Source organism: Hemicordylus capensis, chromosome 11, assembly GCF_027244095.1.
Source record: "Hemicordylus capensis ecotype Gifberg chromosome 11, rHemCap1.1.pri, whole genome shotgun sequence".
Lineage (NCBI taxonomy): Eukaryota > Metazoa > Chordata > Lepidosauria > Squamata > Cordylidae > Hemicordylus > Hemicordylus capensis.
The window spans coordinates 23034095-23061768 of record NC_069667.1 but is presented as its reverse complement, the minus strand read 5'-3'; the positions used below and the strand labels follow the sequence as shown (position 1 = coordinate 23061768).

The following is a 27674-nucleotide window of genomic DNA, read 5'->3' as shown; positions in this document are numbered from 1 at the left end:
GGGCTCCGCCTCCCGCGCCCTCATTGGGCAGTCCCTTGGAAACGCTTGCCCTTCGCCCCGCCTCCCGCGCCCTCATTGGTCAGTCCCTTGGAAACGCTTGCCCTTTGTCCCGCCTGCCACGCCCTCATTGGCTGGTTCGAAGCACAATCTCTCCTCCCCGCTTCGGTCAATGGCGGCGGCCGGGCCTGGAAACTGACAGCAGCCCGAGTTTCTCTTTCTCTTTCGCTTTCCTGGAAGGACCGCCGCGGCGCCTTTCTTTCCCCCGCCCTCGCCTGCTTTCCGAGCAGGGTCTTTCGGGATTTGGTCCTCAGGCGGCGTTTCCGTCCTTTTGGCGGAACTAGGGTGGGGGGAGAGGAGAAGACCCCCCAAGGGTGGGGGAGGGACGTGGGGGGGGGGCTCGTAGGGCAGCCCCCCAACTGGGGGGGACAGGAGACGCTGTGGGGTGCCATGGGAGAAAGCCTAGGGGGCATGGTGGGGGCCATAAAGGAACTGGGGGAGGGGGCTGCTGCCTCTGAGTTGGGGGGCTCCCATGGGGCTGCAGGGCCTCCCGTGGAGGATGGGGGCCAAGGCATGTTGCTGAGCCCACCAGGTAGGGCTGAGGAGGTGGGGGTGGAAGTGGGGGGCAGAGGGGGGGATGAAGGCACGGCAGGAGAGCAAGGCCCCGAAGGCCCCGTGGGGGCAGTAGGGGCGGTAGGAGTAGGGCAAGCAGAAGGAGAAGGGGGTGCTCTAAATGGCGGAGGCGCCCCAAGCCAGCATTCCTGGATCCAGAGGACGTTTGACCAAGTGCTCTCGGCTTCCCACTTGAGGGTTTCCCTCCCGGATGCCCAGCCAGTGACAGTCTTGTGCCTGGAGAGATACATGGCGGACGTCCCATCGCCCGGTGCCGCCCCAAAGTTGCCTGCCGGTAGTGCCTGCCACACGCACGCGGCTCCCTTTGCTTCGTATTGCTATGATGTCACCGTCACAGATGGCACATACCAGGAGAAATGCTACCTGGCTCCTGAACTGAACACCCTAGTATACAAAAATGCCCTGCACTGTGGCTCTTGGGTGAAAATCACACAGTGTTCGTACATGTATAACGAGAAGAAATTGTGTTACGGCTTTCTGTGCATTGAGCAACTTGAAGTAGTTGGCACATCAGATGCGAGCGATTGTCCCCAAGAGCAAAAAGAATACAATGAAAAGCCCACAACACCCCTGAAAGGTGGCAAAAAATATTACCTTCCTTTGTGGAATAATGAAGATCCTTGTGGGGGTGTGTGGATTGGAAAGAAGCTTTCACAGGGTCTTTGTTTTGATGGTGAGTTCTTTCTTACTACAACACAGCAATATGAGGCCAATTGTTGACTGGGGATTGGGTGTAGGGGTAGAATATTTCACTTCTGTTCTTGGATGCATGTTTCTGTCAGGCTTAAGCATTAACCTGGTTGTAACGCCAAATCGTGGTTCAACATTATGTAACTTAGCAGGGAGGAGAAGGCCCTGTTGAATCTTGGTTTGCGATCCTTGATTGCAGGACAAGTCCAAGCCAGTTTGCTGGTTCAGACAAAATGGCAAAGTATGGTGTAAAGAAAGCTTTGCACGCAAAGTGAATTAAGGATCATGTAATTCCCAGGCTTCACTCTGCTTGCCTATGTAATGCCAAGCCACTAACTGACAGGTATCTTCTACTGTTTTAAGTTTCCAGAGCTTTTGGGGGCTTTTGAATCTTTCAATGAATAATGTATAAGCATTGCCTGTGCAGAATTTGAACAGCTGCTTTGAGATGGTATCAAAGCAACCATGTTGATAGCTACCTTGGCTGGACCAGTTTTTGAGATCAGAAGTTTTATTTCAAAGTATTCTGATGATTCATGTTTTGTAGTGGTAAACGGGGCTACTGAAACCAACTTTGCACAATATATACTACTGTTCTCTTTGTTTTTCTTTGTATATTTCCTAGAATCCAAGCTAACTTCTCTCCTTCATCTGGAGATGAGCTGGAGGTCCAAAACAAATTTCCTACCCTTGCTTGTTAGAATTATGCATAAAGCCCGGTTACGGTACTATGGGAAACCTGATACAAAAGTAGATATGCCATATCAGGTAAGACATCTCCAACTCTAACACAGAATTCAGAGCCAGCGTGGTGTAGTGGTTGGAGTGCTGGACTAGGACCAGGAAGACCCAAGTTCAAATCCCCATTCAGCCATGAAACTAGCTGGGTGACTCTGGGCCAGTCACTTCTCTCTCAGCCTAACCTACTTCACAGGGTTGTTCTGAGAAGAAACTCAAGTCTGTAGTACACCGCTCTGGGCTCCTTGGAGGAAGAGCGGGATATAGATGTAACCAATACATAAAATAAATAAAGCGCAATGCTGTGTGTGTAGTGCAATAAAATGTGGATGCTGCCATGATGACAAGCCTTTGTAAAGTCTGCTGAATAATTAGAAATATTTATACATTGGTTTTTAACAAAAAATGTTTTCAAAGACATTATATAGCAAAATATATGAGAAAAATAGTTCCCCATCTTAAAAAGTTTCACAATCTTTAAAAACAAAACACACATCATAGGAACATAGGAAGCTCAGTATTGCCTACACAGACTGGCAGTGGCTTCTCCAAGGTTGCAGGGAGAAATCTCTCTCTGCCCTATCTTGGAGAGGCCAGGAAGGGAACTTGGGACCTAGATGCTCTTCCCAGAGCGGCTCCATCCCCTGAGGGGAATATCTTATAATGCTCACTCATGTTGTCTCCCATTCATATGCAACCAGTGTGGACCCTCCTTAGCTAAGGGGACAGGTTTAGCCTAAGTTAAAATAAGCTAAGACTGGTTATGTCATCCAAAACCACCAATCTCAGTTTCTTTCAACTAGGATAGGAAGTAGATGCTCGGAGCAGAGAGAGCATGTTTCTGAGACTCAGAGATGTCATGTGGAGCCCAGCTCTGAGGTTCCGTGTGATTTCTGAGCCAGCCTAATGTTGGGCTGAATTGGGACAGTTGCTCTCCCCTATAAAATACAAGAGTCAGCACTTTAAAAAGGTGCTGCTTGTACAGTTAGCATAACCAAGCAATACAGCTGCAGGTTGTTGCATAATAAGTTCAGGTGTTTGTATAAACTAGCTCTGTGTTTGTTATACATGCACACACAAAACTTGAGGTGATGCAGTGTAGCTTTTTAAAACAAAAATATTTTAGTAGATAATTGAATTGTTCCAAAAGTATACATTAGTCTATTTCAGGTCTCAGTGGCTGCAGTCTGAATCTCAGTTGTCTTTTCTATTCTCATATTGAAAGTTAGACTCATTTAACGGTCGTAGAGCTTTGTTGGAAGTATAACACCGTGCAAAAACGTAGCTTACTAAACAGATAATTCCTTGTTACCTGTGGCATTGCTTCTTGATTTTTGTGCAGCCATACCTTGACATTAGCCTATCATGAGCAAAACTGTTTTCAGAGCATTAGTATTCTGAGTCATAATGCCACTCTTAAAATAAATTAACATTTTCTGAATGCTGTTAAAATGACATGCATGCCACAGAGCAATTGATGATGTGTCGGGAGCTCAGCATATCTCCTCAGGACTATGTTGCATCTCTGTTATTATTTGTCGTCTCTTTGCTCTTCAGCAATATGACCAGAGCAGCTTACAAGTTAAAAACAAAAACCAGTATAATAATACATACCTACTCTGCTGTCATTTAGGCACCAGGCGAAGAGGAGCCTAAACCAGCCTTTTAATTTCAGAATTTAAGGCTGATCTCTCTTGCTTGGTGCCTAAATGACAGCAGAGCAGGTACAGTGCAGGCACCCAGAGGAGGGCCTCCAAAGCATGAGCAAGTATTGGCAAGTTGTGTCCCCAGTTGCCTGGTCCCAGTCAGCAGTCTATGTGGAGTCTCCCAACAGTCTTCAAAGGTAGCCCTGCACACAGTATGTTGCTGTAGTCTAACTTTGAGGGTACCAGCGCGTGGGGAACAATGGCTAAGCTCTCTCCAGACAATCAGCAGAGTGAAATCATCATCAGAAGAGTGAAAGTAAAAGCTCAGCATATGTTCTTAATTCTTTTTAGGCCTATTTTGAAGTGGCTGATCATTCTGGTATGATGTCAATGGTCCTGTGGAATTCTTTATGTCCTGAATGGTATAACAGCATGGAGATTGGCACGGTGCTGCTGCTCGAACAGTATGCTATCAAAACAAGTTATCCTTTTAAAACGCAACCAACCCCTGGAGACTTGCACATGAAGAGATTCTCTTCAATAGGTTAAGTATTTTAGATATGAACCATAATTCGCTAATGCTGTGCTATGCAGAGCTAGAAAATACGTTTGCTTATAAATGAACCATAAAACTATGTGGCATCCCTATCTGTTCATTCAGTATGCTGATATGGAGGGACACTGAGGTCCAAATCTAAGGTTCGAAGGATATATTTATTTTATTTTATTTACCACCCTGGGCAGTTCAGAAGCAGCATCATAATGTGAGATCTTCAGTATAACAGCTGACTTAGAGAAGACAGAACTCATATGCTATAGAGCCAAGGCAAAAGTGCTATTCTATGCTTGACCCAAGCCTATGGCCCCCTTCTTCTAGATTCTCAGTCCTAGTAACTTCCAATAGCCACTCCGTTTACCTGAAACAAGCAAACGTCTTTAAGGTGTCCATCTACATGATAAATATGTTCACTCATTGCTTCTTTCTATAAATGGCGTGATTAGCTTCAATTTATTTTGTTTTAAGATCACATCTCACCATCTGATTTGTGTGTTTGCAGTGTGAAGGCAAGAAAGTGCAATGTTTTGTCAGGCTAGGAGGAGAAATAAATGAAAACTGTTGATGATTCTGAGCCAATTTGACAGTCGTTATAATTGTCTCTGTGAAGTAGCAGATTCAAGTTTGTCATTTTGAGATTTCGGCTTTACAAACAAACAACATATTGTCAGTAGACTGGTGAAACCAAGGTTTTGTTTTCTGCAAGTGCTAATGGGGTTAATAAAATAATGGAGAGATTAAAAAATAATGTGTGAGAGAAGAGCAAAGTGAAATGAACAAGGATAGGTGCAAATTAAGCAATGATCGTTTCTGACTGAGAAGTGGGGGTGGGGGCCCCTGCAGCATGATAGAGTGCTCGTGAGGTGTATAAAGTAGCCCATTCTCTCTCAGACAAGTATCTTTTTTTCCCCCTTGATGCAGCAAGTAATTTTAAGGTTCACTTTAAAAGTTTCTTGTATTTGAACGACGAGTAAGCGGCTCTAAGTCCCCACTGAAAGGAGCAAGTATATAACAAGTGACTCTTTGCAATACTGGATGAGCATTGATCTGCTCACTTGTTTCTAGAGAAATGCTGCAAGTGAAATGTTGTGTCTGTTGGCATATTCTCTCTCAGAATAGGGAAGTACGGTTTGTGCATAGATGCTTTGGTTTAGTTTTCTTTTGGATGTCTGTCTCGATTTGAACATGGATGCTAGAATTATATGTCTCATGCTGGGGGAAACCCCTTTAGTAAGTGAGACTCAGTCAGTGGCAGTGATATTGGCTCTCCAAGATACCCACCTGAAAAAACCTGATGTGAATAACCAGAGATCCGGTCTTGTATCTTTTCCAGATAAATCCAAACATATTTCATGTAAGCTTTGCTAGCTGTTGGAACAGTTCTTAAATATTTGTTCAGTTGCTCCAGTGTAAGGGAGACAAAATATGCTCAGAGGTGAAGGTCAGATGTAAAGAATTTGCATCTAGCACATTTATGTTTTCTGTGTGAACAAATCTCTCCAGTCTGCAGAAGAGAGAGAGCGGCCACTGACATATCAGCATTCTTACCTTGAATATCTCTTGCGGTTTATCTGTAAATTGGTTGATCTTGGAGGGGAAAGATTGAGAAAGACAGTTATCAAATAGTTTGACGGAGGAGGACCAAAATAAGAATAAACAAGTAGACTGTTTAGCAAGTCTCTTCTGGTAAAGAAATGCCTTGTTTGTGTGATGTATAAATAACCTGCCCTGTTGAAAGAGTTCAGAGTGGAACAATGAGTGGAATATTAATTTAAAAGACATGCTGATTTTATGTAAAGCAGTAGTAGGGACTGAAGCTGTAATACAGGCTCAGAGAAGGGCAGCCAAGATGGTGAGGGATCTGGAAACGTTGCAGGAGCTGGGTATGCTTAGGCTGGAGAAGAGAAGACTCAGGGAGAGATGACAGCCATCTTTAAATGTCTGAAGGGCAGAAACACTGGAGGAGGCGGGGGCTTGTCCTCGCTTGGTTTTGAGGGCAGCTGGAACCAGTGGAATTCCTTCCCCAAGCAAGGGGCTGTATGAGTAGACTCCAAGGTCCCTTCCAACTCTGACATTCTGTGATTCTGTACTAATGTAGTAAATATCTCAACCAAGTCGAAAACACACAATTATTAAACATTGTGTTCTCAATTCCTTTTAGAAATCAATTTGAATGTTCGAGATCTTCCAACCAAAATTAACATTATTCCAGAAAACAAGGTTAAAGCAGAATGGAAGTTGCCTGAAGTTAAATATCGTTTTATAACAAGGTTTGTCTTTTTTCCTATGTTCTGTTAAAACAGACAAGTTTTTCTTAGCAATATACAAAAATGAAATCGACAATATAATAAAAATATAAAGGGGGGAGCAGAAAAATGCAAGGGATAGAGAGGGAGAAGAAAAGGTAGCAAATAAACATGCAGGGAAAAGGTACAGTTCAACAGACATCAGTCCTTGCGGATATACTGATGAATATTCACAAAGCTAGTATGATTCTTGAAGTGAAGTGGAGGGCTTTTTCCTACGTTGTGTATCAAAAGATTTACTTTGAATATTCAAATACATTTTTCTATAAATGTCATTCTTTTTTTCAATGTATTTCAGGTCAGAACTAAATAATTTACCAAGCAGTCACTCCTGTGATATTATTGGACTTGTACAGTATGTTGGAAGGACCGAACGTACAAGAAAAAGAGGTGATTTTAAAACTGTAATATTTCTAAATCAGTCCAAAAGTATTTGATTTAAAAACTCATCAATATTTCTGTTGTCTTTGCAGAATATGGGGAAGATTTTTGGATCCATCGCTGGGTACATGTTGTTGATGGGACCTCAGAGCAGCCTTTCATACTTGAATTGTTTGCCACTTCTCAGCCAGAAATATTTGAACAAATTCACCCAAGTATTTATTTGAAAAATGTTCTTGTTATTTTTTTCTATTTTGTAATAGTTTTTTTAAAAGCTCCACTTTAAATTTTAGGTACTGTAGTAACGAGTGATACCATTGCAGCTCCTTCTAATTTCCTCTCCAGAACAATAGAAATAGAGGGTTGGACAGAACTGCAGATGCTTACAAATGTGTATAAATATAGCCAACCAGTGGTCCCTCTAATTTTTTTAATCTCTGTGCAGAATGAGTTTTGTTCTGGGTGGCAATATCAAGGCACTGTGTGCGCACATGCATTCAGAGTGGGGCCTTCCTAATTCAACCTGAGCGGGATCTAAAATTAACTGAGCGGACATCAGAAAACTTGTGAGCGCACATGCGCACACCTTAGAGGGAACAGTGCAGCCAACTAAGCACTTGTGCCATCTTCACAGTGCATATTTATATGTTTTGCTTTCTTTTTCCAGTAGAAAATAATACTATCGCTCTGGATTTTTTTGGTGAGCCGTCCAGAGAACAATTGTTATGGGGTGGCCATACAAATAAAAATTGTCTGTTTATTATTATTTATCACGAGCGAAGCAGCCACCAGTGTTTACAAACTTGTGGCTTAAGTTCTTGATTATAGGTTCATCGCCTTAGGATACAGTTCAAAGAGCTATTCTAGATGTGCACCAGGAACACATAGCAGGACTAGACCTTTAAAAAAAAATTTCAGTAGCAAGCCAGATTTCCCACAAGGTGTGTAAGACAGGCCTAAGACAGAACTTAAGAAGCACCCTGCTGTATCAGTCCAAACGCCCATCTAGTTAAGCATCCTGCTTCCCACCGTGGCCAATCAGATGCTTCCAGGAAGTCCACAAGCAGGCCATGAACACAGTAGCCCTCCTGTTGCCTACCAGAAACGGATATTCAGTGACATACTGTCTTGTTCTCACAAACAACAAATGTGTAAGATATGTAAATCTATTCCTGGTCTGTACTACTTCACACACTGAAACTGGAGATTCACAAGGAATCTCTGGGCTCCTTGGAGGAAGAGCGGGATATAAATGTAAAAAACAACAACATAAAAATTAATAAATTTTTGAGAGATTTCCTCTTCTGAAGTCCAATGCGCCTGTATTGGACTTCCTTGCCAATGCTCCATTCACATATAAGCTAAATTGGATCACACTATGGTCACTGTTCCCCAATGGCTCTACAACTCTGACATCTCGCACCAGGTCCTGGACACCCCTCAGGATTCAGTCCAAGGTCGACTTCTCTCTGGTTGATTCTACAACCAACTGTTCTAGGGCACAGTCATTTAGCATCTCTAGAAATCTGGCCTCTTTGTCAATACCCATGTGTGAATTTGCCCAGTCTGTGTGAGTGTAATTGAAGTTGTCCAGTATTACATCTCTGTCTCTCTTTGATCTGGAGGGCGATAGGTCTCTAGTAAGACATTTCCTTTAAGTCCTTGTATTGTCACCTATGATGTTTCTGTGGAGGACTCCAGTCTTCCTAGATTTTCTAGTGTTGGTAACCTTTTATGTTGGGGAGAAAGCTAGGCTACTGCCCTTTTCTCTGCTATCTAGTTTATTATGTTCAAGGAACCTTTCTGTATGGAGAAGCATCCTGTCATCCCTTCAGAATACAGCTGAGCTGCCACTTGCATTCTGAAGTGGTCCGGTCTAGGCACAGGTTTATTGCCTCATCCATTGTTTGGAAAATAAGGCCTAAGTCATACAGTACACTGGAAGATTGAATACAAAAGAGAAATCCGGAGAAGAAATGAAAGTTTTAGTTAAATGGGATTGAATTAGGAATCGTGAAAATTGCAAATTGTATTAGGGAAATGGCCTTGTTCCATTGATAGGTTTTTGTTTTCAATTGATGCTTTTAAAAAAGTTTCATCTCATCGGAGACAAATGAATTGTGCCTAAAGTTTTCTTTATAAACATCCAGCAAATAGCATCTGTTTATGAAGTAAGGAAATGTACAAAGTAACATTTGCAAAAAATGATGCAACCTCCCTTCTCTCCATTTCCAGTGACATACTTGGTATGTACACAGATGAGGGTGATGCGAGATACTGCTGAGAATGGCAGCTGTACCGTTTATCTGACAACTTCTAATGAAAGTCAAATGTTTATTACAGGTAAATAACTTTTTAAAATAAGCCACAAGTAATCAGTGGAAATCATAACAGCCTATTATGGTTTGCCCATACACATTTTAATTATGCATGATTTACTACTCTGCAGAAATCCTCAGGGCAGAAATTGCCACTACCCATATCAAGAAGTCATAACTCACCTTCCTTAGCACCATCTCCCTATATTAGGGTTGGACTACAGCTCCCATCATCCCTAGCCAGAATGGCCAAAGACCAAACTTTTGTAAAATATATGAACTGGTTTCACAAATTTACATTTAAAAAAAAAACAAAAAACATTTGATCACTACTGTCCCAAGAACAGCAGCACATCTCAGAATCAGTTTCATAAACCATAATTTTTTAGCAAGTTCCTCAGAAATAAAAGGCTGATCTGTTTGATCTTCTTTAAATAATTGTTTTTCTTCTTGCTACTCAGTACAGTGCAATGAACTATATTAGTTTGTGGATGAGCATAGTCACAAGGCTTTGTTGTTTCCACTGTCTCCCTTCCACAGGGTAGATACTGCCCTGTCTGCTTCTGTTGCAAATACTGGCAGCCAGGTCAGCCTCTGTTTAAAGCTAATTTAAGTGTGTTGCTAGGCATTTGGATTATTACAGATAAAGTATTACCAGTTGTTTACATCAAAACTAGTAGGTGCAGCCTGTCCTTGACCAGGCAAAGTCATTTTGTGTAGATTAAACTGCTAGGAAAGTTCAAGAAATGAGATCCAGGAGACCCTCCAAGATCGCAGGGGTAATGTTCTCAGCCGGAATTCGCGATATTGGAGTGCTTGACCTTCGCCCCCCCAAATGGGGTTGGGTTCCTTAGCTAAAAATCTGTCCGTTAAAATCTGTAGGAGAGGCCCTCTTGGTAGTGCCACCATTGCCTGTAGTTAAAGGGTTAGGGGCACATGAGACGGCTTTCACTGTGGTGGCCCCGAGGCTGTGGAATGCCCTCCCCTCTGAGGTGCACCAAGCTCCGACATTGTGTCTGTTTGCCACAATTTTATCTTTTTCCTGCCCTGTCTCCTGAAGCCACAACAATTGCATTCTCAATATCACTTACAAATTCCATTACATTCTTCACAGAACCACCTGATAATGAGAACATATTTAATATTTTTGAATGGTTTTTACTTTGGTGCTCTAAGGCATTGTTGCATAATCATTAATGCAAGTGACTGCTCTAATCTTTTGATCTTCTAATTATTATTAATACTTTCCGTGGCCTTTTTGTTTTTCTTAATAGGGTGGCACAAAGGCCAGCCATATACAAAAGATACCAAAGTGAAAAGCTTTATCCAGTGGATTAAAACTCAGAAGGAAGCTTCTCATATGGAGAAAACTGCCATTGGTGGATATTGTCCTTTTCCACCAGTTCCGGATACTTTTCTGAAGTATTGTAAAAACATTAAAGGTACTGTGTTCCATTGTATACAGTCATTAATGCTCGTCACTTTCCTTGACAGCCTTATAAGTAAATGAATTTTTGTGTGGCTTTGCACAATCCAGTTCTTTATCTAAAGATACTGAAAACTTGTCTTAGATTGTGATCCAGAAGATGCAGCGAGACTTTTGACTCGCCACCCACCCCCCAACAGTATGTATGTATGTATGTATTAATTACATTTATATCCCACTTTCCCTCCAGTGAGCCCAGAGCAGTGTCCATGGTTATGTTTATCCTCTCAACAACCCTGAGAGATAGGTTAGGCTGAGAAATATGTGACTGGCCCAGTGTCACCCAGTGAGTCGCATGGCCGAACGGGGATTTGAATTCCGGTCTCCCTGGTCCTAGTCCGACGCTTTAACCACTACACCAATAAGTCACTTGACATTTGCAAGGCAGAAGGATTGTCAGTTATGCTCCCACAAACCCTTACACACACGTAAGAGAGGCTCCGGATTGTGGCCCTAATTCTAACTCCAATTTAAAACTATAGAAGGCAGTGTCATGTAGGGAGAAAACAATGCAGCTAAAAGTAAAGGCAGCGCTTTGCATTCTAACCATGCAGAAGATGCATTTTCACAGCAGTGTGCAATAGTCACAGTTGGCCTGAAAGTATCTTATTGAAGCGAATGAGCTTCAGCAATCAGTGTGTCCATAGCGCACCCCATTAACTACAATATGCTCTTTCCTGCCAACATTCCCTTGAAACACTGAAAGCTTGCTCTTCTCAGGTGTCTCACAAATGAAAATTCTTCCGCTGTTGTGTTTTTTGTGCCAGTTTAAAAGCAATGATTTAGCATTAGGGTGTTTTTGCCATATGACTCTTATGAATCCAAAGTTCATACTTTTTTGGTGGTATTGTTTCTTTAAAACTAAGTTTCAGAGGATTGCTCTTTGCAGTTGAATCCGTTTTGACAACCATCAGTGAAATGGAGAAGGAGATTGAAAGCCTGCACTACAGGGAGCACAAACGCATTGCTATTCAGGGGATAATTAGTGCTATAAGATATGTCAGCTGTAGCAATACATCTCAAGATGCCTCAGGAGTGGAACCAATGCAGGTATGGTGCTTGAGAATTAATAGCATAGTACTTGTGATGCCATGATCATAATTACAATTGAGATCTTCTGCATTTGAATTCAGAGAACCCACAAGCATTGTCTCTGATTAGCCTTTTCCCTCTCTTATTTTGAGAGCAAGTGGAGTTTGAAAGTCATAGTTTAGGTTTTTAAAGTTTTAATGACTTGGTACTCTTTTAAAAAGAGTGTTTGGCCAGATCTACTCAGAACTTCTGCATTAAGGGAATAAAGCAGTGGGAATAAATTAGGGCTGAGGAAACTATTTGTGAATCATGTGGCGGTTTTGTTTGTTTTTGAGAGACTACAGAATCTTAGATCATAGCTGGGTGCAAATTTCTGGTAAACTGAGGACCAAACTACATGCTATGTTGGAGCTCCATCACTGGAACTCTCTACGTTGTTTTCTTTTTGTAAAAGCAGCTGTGGAGGTGGGGGAATGGGGGAAGAGGAGACAATTACTTTCCTCTACCCCATGGCCTGATCCAAATTGCCTCCAAACTTGTATTACCCATGGGAAGGAAAACCTAAGGGCAGGGCAGTTTTTGTGCTCATAAGTCTTGCATTCAGTGGCTAATAGTACAGTGATCCCTCGCCAACCGCTAGGGTTCCATTCTGGCAAAACCTCGCCTTTGGCAAATTCGCAGTTGGCAAGCAATTGAGATCAATGGGGATCAGGGGATTAGGGGAAACGTGACCGCAAAAAGACCTAAAACATGAAGGAAAAAATACATAGGAAGCTGCCATATCCTGAGGCAGACCATTGGTCTATCTAGTTCAGTATTGTCTTCACAGACTGGCAGCGGCTTCTCCAAGGTTGCAGGCACGAGTCTCTCTCCGCCCTGTCTTGGAGATGCTGCCAGGGAGGGAACTTGGGACCTTCTGCTCTTCCCAGAGCGGTTCCATCCCCTGAGGGGAATCTCTTGCAGTGCTCACACATTGAGTTTCCCATTCATATGCAGTAGAATGCTGTAGGCAGCAAGTACCGCATGCACAGCGGGGCCACAAGCCCTGTCAGTCATTAGTGGCAGCGTCAGTTTGGTCCTGATCCTTCTGGTGGTGATATTTGGAGGTGAATAGAGAATGGGCTTTTTAAATCCTCAGAGAATAGCTAACAGGAATTCATACTGATTTGTTTTAGATAAAATATCTCCCCCATTCCATTCTTTCAGAGCAACAGAAGGCCATTGTTACAGACTTCTGTGCCAGAAAGTGACCGTGTTAAGGAAGGAAAAAGAAAGCATCCACCAACTGGAGAATCAGGTTCTGTGGGAAAGTCACCATCGTCTGTGCAGCAGCAACAGATAGTAACCAGAAAGGGTCGATCAAAAAGAAAGCTTGAGACTGTGGAGTAAGCTGTTTTCACAACATAGATAGATTCCAATTGTTTCCTCTGTACTCCTGGCATTTGTCAATTTTTAGGTCACAATTCTGATTCTGTTGACTTCTGTCAGAACAAGATTAGGCACATAAAATGTAGAAATTACTCGGTTCTCAAATGAATTGCCTCTGTTTTGAATTACGCAGTCATAAGAAGCTTTAGGCTATCTTTTTTGCAGTGGGAATGGAAATCACTCTTGCACAGCAATGCCAGTTCAACAAGAATAGTTGTTTGGGAATTGCCTTGCTAATATGAAGTACTGAAACTGAATAGGTTGTACCCATCAAGATAACAATACCATGGAGGCCTTTTACATGTCAATAATTATTTAGTATTAATTATTGCGCACTATTAACTTAGATAGTTTGTTCCATAACCAACAAATGCGTGTTCAGAGAGTAAAATGCAAGAACCCTATACCACAATTTTAACTACCTTTTGACTGTCCTGTAGATGTGTGTGAATATCTGCAATTTTCAAGCGCTTTTTAAAAAAAGACATTGCTTTGAATGCTCATGGGATTACTTAGTTGGAAGGGGTTACACTTTGTCTATTCTACATCAGTAATACGATTGTTGGCCTCCTAAAGGCGCAGTGGGGAAATAACTTGTTTAGGGAGCAAGAGGTTGCTGGTTCAAATTCCAGCTAGTATGTTTTCCAAACTATGGGAAACACCTATATCAGGCAGCAGCGATATAGGAAGATGCTGAAAGGCGTCATCTCAAACTGTGTGGGAGATGGCAATGGTAAACCCCTCCTGTATTCTACCAAAGAAAACCACAGGGCTCTGTGGTCGCCAGGAGTCGACACCGACTCGACAGCACAAATTTAATATGATTAAGATTTCACTCAGCCTAGTCTACAAAACAATTATGACGGAGCCTATTTTAATGTATTGGAATCAGCAGCCTGATCATGTCCTCCTCTGTAACTGTTTTGATGCAAACAAAGCCTACATTCTGTTAGACCACTTGAATAGGGTTACTCGGATCAAATAAAACTTTGTGGTACTAGCCACAGTTCATGACAGAACTGCATCAATATGGACATGCTAAACCTTGCAATCAGTGGCACAAACATTAGCAAACTTTACAGTGAAGATTCAGGATATTTGTGCTGTGGCTACATGGTCCTCCCATCAGCCTCTCCTAAAACATTGTGCAATAGATTTCCACTCTGCTGCAGAGGCAAGCTTTGGGAGAAGCGTTTAAAACCCTGAACCATTTTGGAAGGGCGGTATACAAGATAGATAGATAGATAGATAGATTAAAAGGGGTTTGCAATAAATGCTTCCACTGCTTACTGCACCCACCTCCTTAATGGAAGCTTGCTAATCACCCATTGCTTATGAATTCCAACAGATCATGATCCAGATAAACAGGTTGATTGCCTGTAACTGATTATCTGGTAGTGATCCGTTGTCACTCATAAGACCCTCCCATTCCTCCCTACTTCAGTAGACTGCATGTTAACAACAAACAAACTTACTGTACAAAGGATGATAGTTGGTCTATGGAAGTCATCCAGGAACCAACAAGATGGCGCCCTAATTGCCAGTATAAACAGTCAGACCGAGCGCATGGGCTAAGGCACCGGCTCCATGAGGAGCTAGAGAGAATCCATCAGGGAGGTCCCTGAACAGGTGCAGGATGCATTTATATTGGCAGTTAGGGTGACGTATTATTGGTTCCTGAGCGACGGTCATAGATCATGCTTTTTACGGTTCGTTTGTTTTGTTTAACATGCCGTCTACTGCAGTGGGAAGGAATGGGGGGGGGTCTTATGAATAACGCAACACTACCAGATCACCATTAGTATAAAGTTGCTTCTGTTCATAATAACTAAGTAAAATTTTCACTAGAAAACCAATGCTGCTTGTTAAATATAGATTTACTACTTATTTTCAGGACAAGAGATCTTTCTCCCACACCATCTGAACGTACATACTTCACAAGATCAGCAGGCAAGAAAATAATGTAAGTGTCAAATTCTCTCTTCTCAGGAACTTCTCAATTTCATTGGATGGTGTTTTGAAAGGTAACTTCCCAAACTCAAGTATTTGTCTTCTAAATGCAACCTAAAGAAAATATAGGGGGGTAATGTGCTGTCAAATTTATTTATTTATTTATTTATTAGTACATTTATATACCGCCCCATACAAAAAAGTCCCTGGGTGGTTCACAGTATAAAACCATTAAAACATTGACATAATCAAAACAATTTAAAATACAATAAAAACTCTAAACTAAAAGCCTGACTAAACAGGTAAGTTTCTTAAAAACATTCAGAGAAGGGGAGACTCTAATTTCGTTAGGAAGCGTGTTCCAGAGTCCCTGGGCAACTCTAGAAAAGGTCCAGTTTCGAGTCTCCACCAATTGAGCTGGTGGCAACCACAACCAGACCTGCCCAGATGATCTTAACAGGCAGTGGGGTTGATGAAGGAGGTTCTCTCTTAAATATCTGGCTCTGGTTCAACAGTTCCAGTCCTTTATAACTGAAGTCGGATCTCACAATTCAATCCTAAATCCTAAATCCATTTGCTTGAAAGCAAAAACTTTTCCACAATTTACTCAGCAGTTTTGTCTGGTATTGAGTTGTGGTTTCCTGCAGAAAACACATAATGTGTCAGGTGTGACAGGTGCACCGGCACCCTCAAACTCTTGTGTGCATGTGCCTACAAGCAATGACCCATCGGGCTCCCAGATGCATGTACACATATGCTTAAGTGCACATATCTGTTACACGTTCTGTGGCACATATCAACTTTATATTCGTTTAATAAGGGAAATGGGGTGAGACGAGCTCTACAGAGAGACGGTGTCAGGCTTCTGTGTAGACAAACTCTGATTGTACCCTAAATATCTTTGAAGATATCCAGAGACTTTCTGCTTCAAACAGCACAATGAATATTAAACTGGCAATGGCTTAGATAATGTGAAAAATAATTCATCTTAATAAGACCCATCATTTAGCAGAATGTTTACCCAGCTGTTCCATGGAGATAGACACTATTTAGCCAAAATAATTGGTTCCGTTACTGAATGTTAGTGCCATTTTAACACACACTGCTTCAAATATTACAGGAGCAAAAATAGACATTAGACATGAGTTCATATTGTGGAGCCAGAAGCACAGATAGAATAGACTTGCCAGATGGCAGAGTTTGCCCTAAACAGTTCAGGTTTCTGCCATTCTTTTCCTTCTGTTGAAAAGCTTGAAGCAATAAGTCATAGTCAGAGGCTGAATTTAACTGCATTCCGAAGCCTAGGGTTTTTCCATCATCTTTAGGTTTGTATCTATTGTTTCCATAAAGAGGAAATGAATTCCCTTTTCAGGAAAATGTGAGCTCTGTTGTAAATTGTACACACATACAACTATCATTTTTATTGCTCATTGTACCCAGAAGAAAATTGACTTTTATTAAATATAAAAACCACAATAATTTAATTTGGAACTTTGCTTTCTGTTTAACCAGATGAACATGGTTATGGTTAAATTTGACTTTATTTTATAAATTAAAAAGTTGAGTCTTGGTGGGTAGGAATTAACTTAGCAAACACTTAGTTTTCTGCTTTAATTGAACCAGTCAGTATTCCATGCTAACTCTGTTGAGCATGTCCTAAATTTTTAAAAAGTAATTCTAGAATAATGTTGTTATCTAGAAGCTGTATTACTCTGTAACTTCTGTAATCTTCTGAGGCTGTTGGGAAACTGCCACTCTGATTGTGAAGGAAGAGGGTGATTCAGAATGTATATAGACTTTTTTTTTTTAGGGCTTTCAGAGCATTTTACACACATTATATCATAATCCTTACCATAGTCTTGTATGTTAGTTCAGTATTACGTTTCCCGCATTGCAGAAGGGGAATGCAGTTGAAACAGAGTGCCTAAAGCAACCTAGTAAGTTCAACATCTGAACCAGGGACTGACCTATTCACACCAGTTTTTTAACTGGACCTGCACTGACCTGCACTTCAGCAGGTCAGGCTTCGTGGCAGTGCTTCATTAGACCTGGTAGAGACTTAATACTATGGCACTAGCCATAGTTTGTTGCACTGATTCTTGTTAAGATCCCAAACATAGTGAAACTGTCGCCAGGTTTATATGTCATGAACATTAAACATTGGTTCTAACATTTCCTAGCATAAGGAGCACATACACCCCTCTCCCTGGCTCACACATGAATCATAAGAATCCTACTTCCAACTGAAGTTAAGAACAAACCAAGATTGGTCGTAACTGATGTTAGTTTATTCTCACCTGCCTACTTGAAATAAACTGAGATGTGAACCCAAGGTTTGAAATGGTGTTCACATTTTTATTTATTTCAAATAAGCAAGTTAGAATCAACCACGGTTTGTCAGTTTGGATGTCACAGTTGATCTTGGTTTGTTCTGGACCTCAGTTGGAAGTAGAATTCTTACAACTCGTGTGTGGACAAAGGGGGAGGGGTGGAGAGCACGTGCTCCCGACTCTAGGAGACATTATATGAAACTGACACTTAACTGCAGTTCTGTGTGATATCTGAACCTGCCCATGGTTTAGTTTTCTGAGCTAAACCCTGCTCTTGGAGTGTGTATATATAGGGAGCCACCAGTGAAACTTGCTCGTCATCTTGCAAACAGAGTGTCAGAGAAAAGCTGCCTTTAACCATGCAGGAATAATGCTAAACCGTGGTTAACGCAAACCATGGTTTACAAACTGGCTTTAAACCTGCTTTAGTTTTGCAATCTAGTTTGAAAGAAATCCCGGATCCTTTAGATGTTCAGATATACTGCTTAACCATGGTTAAGGAAAACGAAGCCTTGTTAAGGATTACGTCTCTACTGGGCCTTAGAACGCATCTTAGAAATTTTAAAAATAGTACTTGCGCAGCAAGCAGCATGCTCTTAATGAGACACACACTGAAGAAGAAAATGAGAATTGTGCCCTTTTGTGGGGAAATCCTGCAATTTGAACATAATTGCTGTGTAGACACGGAAGAACATGCCTAAAACTACGTATCTGATTCCCCATTTTTAATGTGAAATGTTTCCTTAAGATGCAGTGAGGTCATGAAGGTGACATGGATAAATGTTTGTAGTCTGCATGATTTCACATCTGACGATCAACACAAAGTCCTCTGTTTGTCTTACGCTGGTGGTATCTGAATTCATAGGGATTATCTGTAGCTTGAAACATTGTGTTTTGCCATTTTAGAGTCTGAAGTAATGAGTGTGTTTTTAGGCTTCCTTGCTGTGCTCTGCCTTCATCCACCGATCAGAGCTAGTATCACATTTACAACAGCACACCCTAGAGCCTTTTCTAGACTTAACATAAAAATCTGTCCATCATTTCTAGCATAGGGCTATGCTGCTGCCAGTGTGTCAGGCACAGTACTTCAGGCAAGCTTTCAGCAGAGAGGCAGAAAAGCCTCCCTGTGTTTCTGGCTGGTTCATTCTGGCAAATACATACTTCCCTAACTGGATTTGTTTAGTTTGCCTGTTATGAGTCACTGAGGGCCAAAGCACAGGGCAGAAGAGATGAGTTATCGGATCTCCCAATGACTTTTTCTTTTTCTTCAATGCAACCTCAAGAAGGCTGGTAAAGTGATGGGGGCAGTGGTGCTGGGAGAAGGGGTGAAATTCTACCCCCTTCAAGCATCTTCTAGTCCTGTTGGGCAGGGAAATTACCTGTATTTTGGTGCGAGGGGGTGGGTGTTGAATAGGGGGAACAGTGTGGTTGGAAAACATGCACTCTTCTTTAGCAGTTCCCTGAAGTAAAGCAACAGAGAAATTAAGTATGGGGAAAATTGTAGGGGTGGGGGTGGGGTGGGGGTTGATTTCCTGTGTCACGTCTATCTGGGCCCTGCCATTAAACCTAAATACTGCTCTGTCACTGAAAGAAAAATACCGCTACAATTCAAGATGTCTGTACACCAGAATTTGTTACTATTGATGGACATGGACAAAGAACCTGGTGACCTCTAGTGACATTTTTGTGTTTTGGTAGGTTGCATGGATTTTTGCAAGAGAATTCTCAAGGAAGAAAAGAGAGTCAAGACATAACAGAAGCAACGCAGCCCTGTGGAAGTACGTGGGGTTTTATTCTTTGAAAGTCAAATCGCACGGCCACTATCAAATAGTCTTCAGTATCAGCCATCACATTTCAGATCTTCAGAGGGTATATTGTATCTATTGAGTATCATAATTCACGGGAGAATTTTGGGGACCAAATTCATGTCAGTTTGAATTGATTCTGCACCAGCAGTGCAGTTACTACGCAGGGCAGAACACAGCATGCCGTCTGCTTCCTGCAACTCTTCTCTCGGGCTGGCTGTTCCACCCCATCCCTGAGGCTGCGAAATGGAGGGGAAATGGACAAAGACTGCATGGCCAACTGTGAAGAAGAGGCTTCTGGTTAGCCATTCAGAGAGTTAATTTCTGTTTCCCTCCAGAACCTGGAAGGGAAGCTCCTCTGTCCTGCAGCAGGCTCCTCCGTCTGGATAAAATAGTAACATCTATGACTGACAGCTAGCAAGCACCCAGCGAGGGCTGGACTCTTAAGAAATCTTCCCTTCCTGTTAGTTCAGTTTTGAGTCTTGACCCTGGAGGCAAAGAGCACAAGCGCTTGTATGTTGCCTTCCTAAGGCTGAGGCGATGAAGAAAGGTTGTGCAGGAGTCTTAAAAAACTGATAGTACTTGGAGTTAGCTGGAAGAGTTTTGTTACATTTTCCATGCTTGTACTTCTCCTCTCGACCATTCATCTCCTGTTCCTGTTTTCCTCCAATAAAAATGTCCTAGTGGTTAGGCTTCAGTGAGCTGTTGGTGCTCTGAGGAGTTGACTCAGGCCACGTTATTCTCTGGGCACCCACGGGTGGGAAAGACGAGAGGGGCTCGATTCCCAAAGGGACACACACACAAGTCCTCCTAACCGTGTCCCGGAAGAGGGGAAGGAGGTGGTGGCAGCAGACCAGGGCGCTTCCCCGATTGCACGCTACAGCCCATTCACCCCATGTCCGCTCAGTGTGCTTCCGTCCTGCCTGTGCTTCGACATCGCAGTCCCTGCGCTGCCGGCAAGGTGCCATTCACATTTCCGATGCCTTCCTCCAGGTTTTATCTTTGTGTTTTAGTCCTACAGCGTTGCATGTGCGTCGCAAAAGAAAAATAGCCCTGTTTCCCCATAGTAGGAGGGTTGCGCGAGCTATTTAAGTTTTCAGAACGATCCTGCCAAGCCAAAGCATTTTTCTGCCAAACAGCGTGTGACCTGGAAAGCGCTGACCTGGAAAGAATAAATGGGAAGGGAGGGTGTGGTGGCTTTCAGGCACCTAGGTGGGCATCCCCTGTTTCTCCACATCAACCATTCTCCCTTTTTGCATTAAGTTTGATTAGTGTAATAGTGCCCCCTCTCTTTCTCCCCAGCAACATTTTAAAAAAATGTCTCCTTTGGGTCTTTAGCCTCTCATGAAATGTGGATAAATGGCTACAGAAATAATTTAACATAGTTTTGTAGCCTAAAACGAAACAGAATAACAACATGGGCGGAAAGCCCCAAAGTGATATTACTTTATTAGTCATGTAAGGTGGAGGATCAAATGAACGTGCTCCTCGTACTCAGGAAAACAACATCTGTTTTGTGCTACAAATAATTAAAGTCTATCATTTTAATCCTTCATACAGACCAGTTGCATCCAAACGTTTTAATTGATTTTAGGGTGAATATTCAGTCAGTTGTTCATAATGCCATGTTAATGTTTAAGCAGAACTGTAAGCTTTTTAAAAATTTGCTATGAATAAAACATACAATATTTAATACTAAGATATGCACAGTATGTCTATTATAAAAATAGCTTGAAATGCCATATTTTTATTATTTGTACATCTAAGGAACTACACACTTGGAGAGAGTGAAGATTAAAAGAATATAACAAAATCTTAAGACAAACTTGAATATTATTGTCATATGTTTTACAGATTATTACTCCCAGTCCCTAACCCTAACCCTTTATAGGAAAACCAGAATTATTTTTATAGCAGTAAATGGAAACTAACTAAACCCTTTATATATTTATATAAGCAGGCAACAAAGAAGTGGCTGATGTGCCTGAAAAAGTTCAAACCGAGAGGATGTGCCATAATTCCTGGGAAAGTGCTCTCTGGACAGCAGTAAAAGACAATTTAACACAACACTTGCACTACAGCAGCGTTTTCCCAGAAAGCTTTCCTTGTAAATTTGATTATGTGCACAAAGAATTCCTTATGCAACAATACAATCTTCAGGCAGCCAAATGCAAACCAAAAGAAAGCACAGCGAATGAGAGCATGAGTAACTTTGAAAATGCCTGTCCTCGTGAATATTATGAAGTGGCTATTCTTGGTAAGTAACCACTATGTCGGGGGGCTTCTGGCTTACCCGTTGATGTGAACAGAGTCACTGGGGGACGTTTGAGGGCTCAGAACCCAAGAGGCAGAGCAGGGACAGAAACTGTGCTGCTGTTTGCTGTGTGAAGTGGGTAAGTGGCAACACCACTAAAGGGGTTAGGAACATAGGAAGCTGCCATTTACTGAGCCAGACCATTGGTCCATCTCACTCAGTATTGTCTACACACACTGGCAACAGCTTCTCCAAGGTTGCAGGCAGGAGTCTCTCTCAGCCCTATCTTGGAGATGCTGCCAGGGAGGGAACTTGAAACCTTCTGCTCTTCCCAGAGTGGCTCCATCCCCTGAGGGGGATATCTTGCAGGGCTCACACTTCTAGTCTCCCATTCATATACAACCAGGGTGGACTCTGCTTAGCTAAGGGGACAAGTCATGCTGGCTACCACCAGACCAGCTCTCCTCACTGTTCTTGAGAGACCTCAACAGGAAAGCAGGGGTGTTCCTGGGGCAGGTGTGTGATTTGAGGAGGCTAAGCAGGAGCCAAGGAGGAGAACCGGGATGAACTGACAGTGTTCCCTCTAGGGTAGGAGGAGCCCATGTGAAGCCATCGCAGGGGGGAAAGAGGATTGGGATGGCAGTTTGCTTCCTTCCTTCCTTCCTTCCTTCCTTCCCCTTTCCCAGTCTGAGGCCAATAGGTAAAAGACAAAGGCAGGACTAGGACATTTAGATAGAGGGTTGTGCATCAGAAAGTCTGATGCCTATGAATCTGTAGGGCTGCACCTCCCTACCCCCAGTGCTGCAGACCTCACTCCAGCCCTCTCTGTGCAGTTCCACACACTTCTGGCACTGGCGGCTGGCGTGGCTCTTTAATCGGAATCAGACATTCCGATGCACAGCCCTAGCAGACGATGATAATACCATCATCCACCTCCTTCCCGAAGCAGAGTTCAGCACTCCTCTGGGAAGTGTGAATAGTACTGAACTCTTACAGATGGAGGAGTGCTGCCCGATGCCAAGTAGTGAAGAAGATACTTGCGTTTGCTATTCCATAGTCAGTGTAAATTATTTCTAGAGCCATTGTAAAAGATTTGGCTAGGATCCAAAGAACCTGCAACCGAGCCAGGATTGGGGCTTTTGTCTCTCAAACAGCAGACCCCCTCCAGTGCTGTGGCTCCAATTGCTCTTGAAATGGAGGAGAGTTTCGAGAGTGCATTGTGACATGACACGGTGGGCTGATGTTGAAAGGAGAATAGTGGGAAGTGGGGTCGTGTTGGGTGCGCAGAAGCCCTTGGCCTTGCCTAAAGTAGCTCTTTGGATCCCAGCCACAGTATGTCTATCCTAAGCTTGCAGAGCGTACTACTTGACTACATAATTAATGTCCTCAGCATTTGCGAGGAAATCGGCTATTAATTAATATGCCGAGCTCTACAGTTTACTGAGATAATTTTAGAAAAATTACAGATTCAAAAGTATAATAAACTACAGAGCTGGACAGAGAGGAAGAAGAAACTGAACAAGGACAACTGCAAAGTATTGCACACAGGAACCCAAATGTGGAAGAATACGAGGGTGTATATGTGGCTAGTCAGAAGCACTTTCAAGATGGATGAATTGGTTACATTTGAATACTGAACTGAACATGAGTTAACCAAGTGGATGCTGTGGTCAAGCCAATGCCTGACTGGTTTCTCATGAGGAAATGCTATCATTTCACTCTTTACTTTTAGTACATCATTTGAAGAACTGTTTGTTGTTAGAAAGGATTCAAAAAAGTATAAAAGGATTTAAGAGGCACATTATATGTGGAATTGCTGATGTAACTAGTATGTTCATTCAACCCACAACTGGGTCACACTCTGATCTTAGGTGTTTCACCAGTAGCATTTTGTGAGGGTGGGGGTTTAATTCTTAAAAGCAATTAATAGTTCTTTGTTTCTTAAAAGAAGTACAGAGGGGAGAGAGACAGGGAAACAGTGGTGCAGTTCGGAACGTCTGCATTAGGCCAAAGGGTTTAAAGTACAAAATTTGTTTAATTATACATTAAGAGAAACATCTACTAAGGAACTGAGTAGTAAGCTGCTTAGGGATGCTATAAAATTGTTCTGGGGTTTTCCAGGAAACACTGGGCAAATAAGTTTCCAAGCCTGTGTGTGTGTGTTGGATCACAAGGATCATTGCAGCCATTCGAACTGAGGTTATGATTATTTAAATTTCTAAAGAATTTTAATTATTTTAATTACCAGAGAGTGGGCATGTGAGCTGGACCAGCAATTTTCCTGTAGTCGCGTTGTCTATATCTTTAGTAAAAAATTATCTTTGCTAAATAAAAAATAAAAAATAAACAACTTTGCTGAAGATAATAATTCATTGAACTGGTAATAACATGCCTCTTCTATTAGGCATAAATCATGATGCAGCCGTAGATGTTGCCTTCCTGCCTGTATGTTGCCCAGAAGATTCCCATTTTTTTCGACCAGAAGCTACACAGAACAATGCAGGCTCGTCTTGCTCAAGTCACCGGGAGACCATTAACAAAGAAGGGCTTTCTGAGATATTTTCACTTTCAGGTAGGAGTTTCTAGGTGCTGGTGGTTTCCTTATGACTGTCATCACATGCCCCAAAGTACACAGAGTTGTATAAACAAAATTACCATCCAACAGCCTTTCCGTAATATTATTTCATTAAAGAATCCTTATTCTAAAGTTGCCTCCTGGGCACTTTGTTTTTCTAAAGCCCAGCTGGAGGGTTTGTTCCCCGGTATGGTTCTCTTAGCTTTGTTTCAGTGTTGAGCACTGAGCCACCTTAAACTGACGCACATTTAGATGAAGTAATATTCTCCTAGAGAGAGGACAACCTTGTTAAGAATAACTCTCTTTGAGGGGCTTCCCCTTCCCTGTTTTTTCTCATTTCCTTGATACATATTTTTCCTGCAGGTATTTGTCTGTGTGATCATGACTGTACATAGAAGCAGTTTTGAATCCCACCGTCTCTTGGCCTCCCTCCCTCTCTCTCCTGGAGCATTTCCAGACAGGGCTTTTAGCTTGCTTCTCCTCTGGAATGGATGGGGGTGTTCACATATCGGACAGCTTTACCCCAAAGTCCCTGCAAGCTATCGGGGAGCACATCACACACGATTCAAGTTTTTCATTGCATGTTAGAGCATAGCCCGATTTATGTCCGGGGTTAAAAAAAAATCAATCATTGCGGGGGCAAATTCAAACCCAAATTCAAATTGTCCTCACAGGACAATTGGTGTTAGGTGATCCTGTGAGGGGCAAAGTTGGGGGCAGTCCAGCTGAAAGCCATGCAGGTGTCCACAGTTTTCACCAGCTGGTCTTCCAAGGGCGTAGAGCCATCTTTGTCATTCTAGTTCAGGCATGTGGGCTGGGTTTTCTGCAAAACTGTCCTTGCTTGCCAAACAAGTGGACGCAGGGTAGGAGTTCAGGTTAGGAGTTCGAGTGGTGGGATATAGCCCAATAAACGGTAGTAGCTGATTAACATAGTAAAACTTTTTCTGAATGTATGGTGGGGTTTGCACAGAGCCGGTTCCATGCACACCTGGGAGGTGGGGTGGGGGGGACTCCTTTAAGGTGCGGGGAGGGTGTCCTCACCTCCCCTGCTCTGCTTCCCCCTCCGGTGCTGCTTCAAAAACCACTGGCACGGGGCATCTGTATACTCTCTTGCTGCCCTGGTTAGCATAATGCCGGAAGTGGCCCACGCATGCATGCGGGCCACTTCAAGTATTACGCTGGCTGGGGAGGCAAGAGGGTATACAGCTGACCCGTGCCAGCAGTTTTTGAAGCAGCACCAGAGGGGGAAGCAGAGCAGGGGAGGGGAGGATACCCTCCCTGCGTTTGAAGGCCGGTTTCTGAACTGGTTCAGCGTTCTAGGAATAGAACGCCGAACCAGTTTGTGCACACCACTAATGTGTTGCAGAGCACCCTTTAAATCCTAATCTAAATGTATCTTATCTGTGTTTGCATGCTAGATGAAGTTGTAAAGGCAGCGGCAGACCTTGAGAAACAGCATGTCATCTGTATCCTGGATGTCTGTTCTTTGGGTGAAGATAAAGTCGAAGTCTTTCTTAACAAGGTCTATAAAATAACAGAAGTTGATGTAACAAACCAAACATAGAGTTTTACTGTTAAACCGTAGAGAGGAATAAACTTGCCAGAGAGCCTCCTCCACAGAAGAGCTTGAATTTTACCTGGCAGTAACCTGGGAAAGGGAGATTCCTAGCCCTTCCAGCCAAAGAGTGCAGGCTTTCTGTTGAGGGTGTGTTGCAGCACACCGCCACCTTCAGATCACTTTTTGGATGCTGCAAGTTCTACTTAGGAAAAGTCTGGATGGCAAAGCTGCAAATAGGACCGTGATCTGATGCGACAAAACCTTTGCAGAGTTAGCAGTGGGCTTTTCACTCTGCGCCTCTGATTGCTAGGCATCTGGACGTAGTGATGATATCAAGTGTTGTCATGATGATAGTGAGTGCCCCTAGATGAAGACAATGTGCTGTGAAGTGCAACTTAGGCAAAGCACAGGCCTGTCAGAGCTCACCCAGCTTGGGAGGATCAAACATAGAAGAAGACAAGGAGATGTTGGGAATTAGGAGACGTGTGGACCTTCCTGGTGTCTTAATGGCCTTACGGACCAAATCTCAAGAGTAGGACAAGATTGCCAAAATAGGTTGCTCCATTAGTAACCACTCATTGCCGGATAAAGGGGGGTGGGGGGTCCTTGCAGGAAGGAATAGGAGAGAAGCTTCTCCTTCCTGGTAGGCGATGGCCTGTCGGAGGCCCACAGCATACTTGGAGAGCCCTTGCGTTGATTGCTCTTCATTTGCTGTTCCAACCAGAGTCCGTCGTTACACTGTCTGCTGATCTTTATAAAGCTGCTTGTCGCCCAAAGATGGCGAGCTTTGGTTCTTCTGAGTTTCAGATGAAATGAGAAAGAGTAATAGTGGTTCTTGGTGTCTGCCTCCCTCTTCTTCTGCCAGAAACAAGAGCTGATGTTGGTGCAGAACTACTCCTTGTGTACCAGCATAGGGAATCCTCAGCGCTCTCCCCGCTTCTGTCTGGATCCCTACAGCTCTTCTGTGGCTCTACTTTTTTATGTGAGGTCCATGTCAGCTAAATGTGACATAAGCTTTTGGGGGAGGGCCAAAATAGTGAGGCTATGTACTCCCAGAAGGGACCCCATATAGCTGCAAAGCAGTATGAAGGAAGCAGAAGCTGAGTGTGTGTGTGTGTGCGCACACATCCTAGTTAATTATTAGTTCTGTTTGGAAGCAAAGTGATCAGTCAGACTTCCTGTGTCTCGTGTTGCATGCTAACTTTGGTATAAGTGAAATATAACTTATTTAAGTTTTTATATATTTACTTAAAATCTAATTCAGAATTATTCACATAATGTGATATTCCTTTCAGATATTTATGCTTTTTTCTGTACTGTTTAATAAAAACGCAGCACTGACTCGATAGTGATGTTCAGGTGAAACAAATTTCAAAGCTTTATTGTCTGTCTTCTGTCTGTCTTTTTGTCAGTGGCCCATGTACCACGTAGAGATCCCAAGGTCCGAGATAGATGTGTGCACTGCTTCCTATTACTATGATTATGATTTATCCAAGACACTCTCTGGCTTGCCCACACTGCTTGTGAGCATGGAGCTGCTCTGTGCCTTAAGAAGTGTGTTGTGGCAGTTGTGATGCTGATCCCATTGGGAATGACTGGAGCAGCATAAGATGGTGCACTCCTCATTGGGCATAGAGCAGCTGAAAAGCCATGTGCTCTACTCTTTTGAACCTATGGATCTCTACGCGGTATGAGAGCCTGTGTGTGTGTGCAAATTTACTGCTTAGCTAAAATGATCTCCTCTGTTAAGAAGATGGCAGAATTACATCATATTTTCATGTATTGCCTACCAGCTGAGCTGTCCGATATAGCCAGGGCCTCCTTGTTCTTGCTAGCGATTATGCTGCATCTCCACTTCCAGGGAACCAAGGACTGAAAGAGTGTTCCTGCTCCCTGCTGGCTCCCAGAGAACTCTGCTGCCCACTGCAAGAAGGGCCTCCTTTCACTTGCCCCAAAGTGGCAAAGTCTTACCTGACACAGGCTATGCAGGA

At 42.8% G+C, this 27674-nt stretch overlaps 1 protein-coding gene and 1 long non-coding RNA gene across 3 annotated transcripts; one reads left to right on the top strand and one right to left on the bottom strand.

Annotated features, from left to right (window-relative positions):
• The first annotated feature begins 543 nt into the window (after window positions 1–543).
• On the top strand, window positions 544–27052 carry RADX (RPA1 related single stranded DNA binding protein, X-linked). 2 transcript variants are annotated; one of them, XM_053274314.1, is made up of 15 exons: window positions 544–1303; window positions 1946–2088; window positions 4056–4248; window positions 6422–6530; window positions 6865–6956; window positions 7040–7162; window positions 9183–9290; window positions 10540–10707; window positions 11641–11801; window positions 12990–13168; window positions 15106–15174; window positions 19190–19269; window positions 21257–21553; window positions 23955–24122; window positions 25544–27052. In XM_053274314.1, exons 1-15 carry the CDS (start codon window positions 571–573, stop codon window positions 25687–25689), a joined length of 2769 nt encoding a protein of 922 aa, XP_053130289.1. In that variant the 5' UTR covers window positions 544–570; the 3' UTR covers window positions 25690–27052. The 2 variants fall into 2 exon arrangements, with proteins under 2 accessions (XP_053130289.1, XP_053130288.1); XM_053274313.1 differs by having other exon boundaries at window positions 547–1303; window positions 21254–21553.
• Window positions 15071–17576, bottom strand: LOC128335676 (uncharacterized). The gene is made up of 2 exons (XR_008311675.1): window positions 17014–17576; window positions 15071–15275 (listed from the first exon to the last, which is right to left on the bottom strand). It is a non-coding gene; the product is annotated as an uncharacterized LOC128335676 (long non-coding RNA).
• Window positions 27053–27674: the final 622 nt, after the last annotated feature.

Excerpts from the sequence above, each read along its gene's own strand:
- RADX (XM_053274313.1), top strand. The coding sequence starts at position 571 with ATGTTGCTGAGCCCACCAGGTAGGGCTGAGGAGGTGGGGGTGGAAGTG. Across the intron at positions 11,802-12,989 it reads CAGGAGTGGAACCAATGCAG|AGCAACAGAAGGCCATTGTT; the intron begins GTATGGTGCTTG and ends CCATTCTTTCAG. Across the intron at positions 19,270-21,253 it reads AGCAACGCAGCCCTGTGGAA|CAGGCAACAAAGAAGTGGCT; the intron begins GTACGTGGGGTT and ends TATTTATATAAG.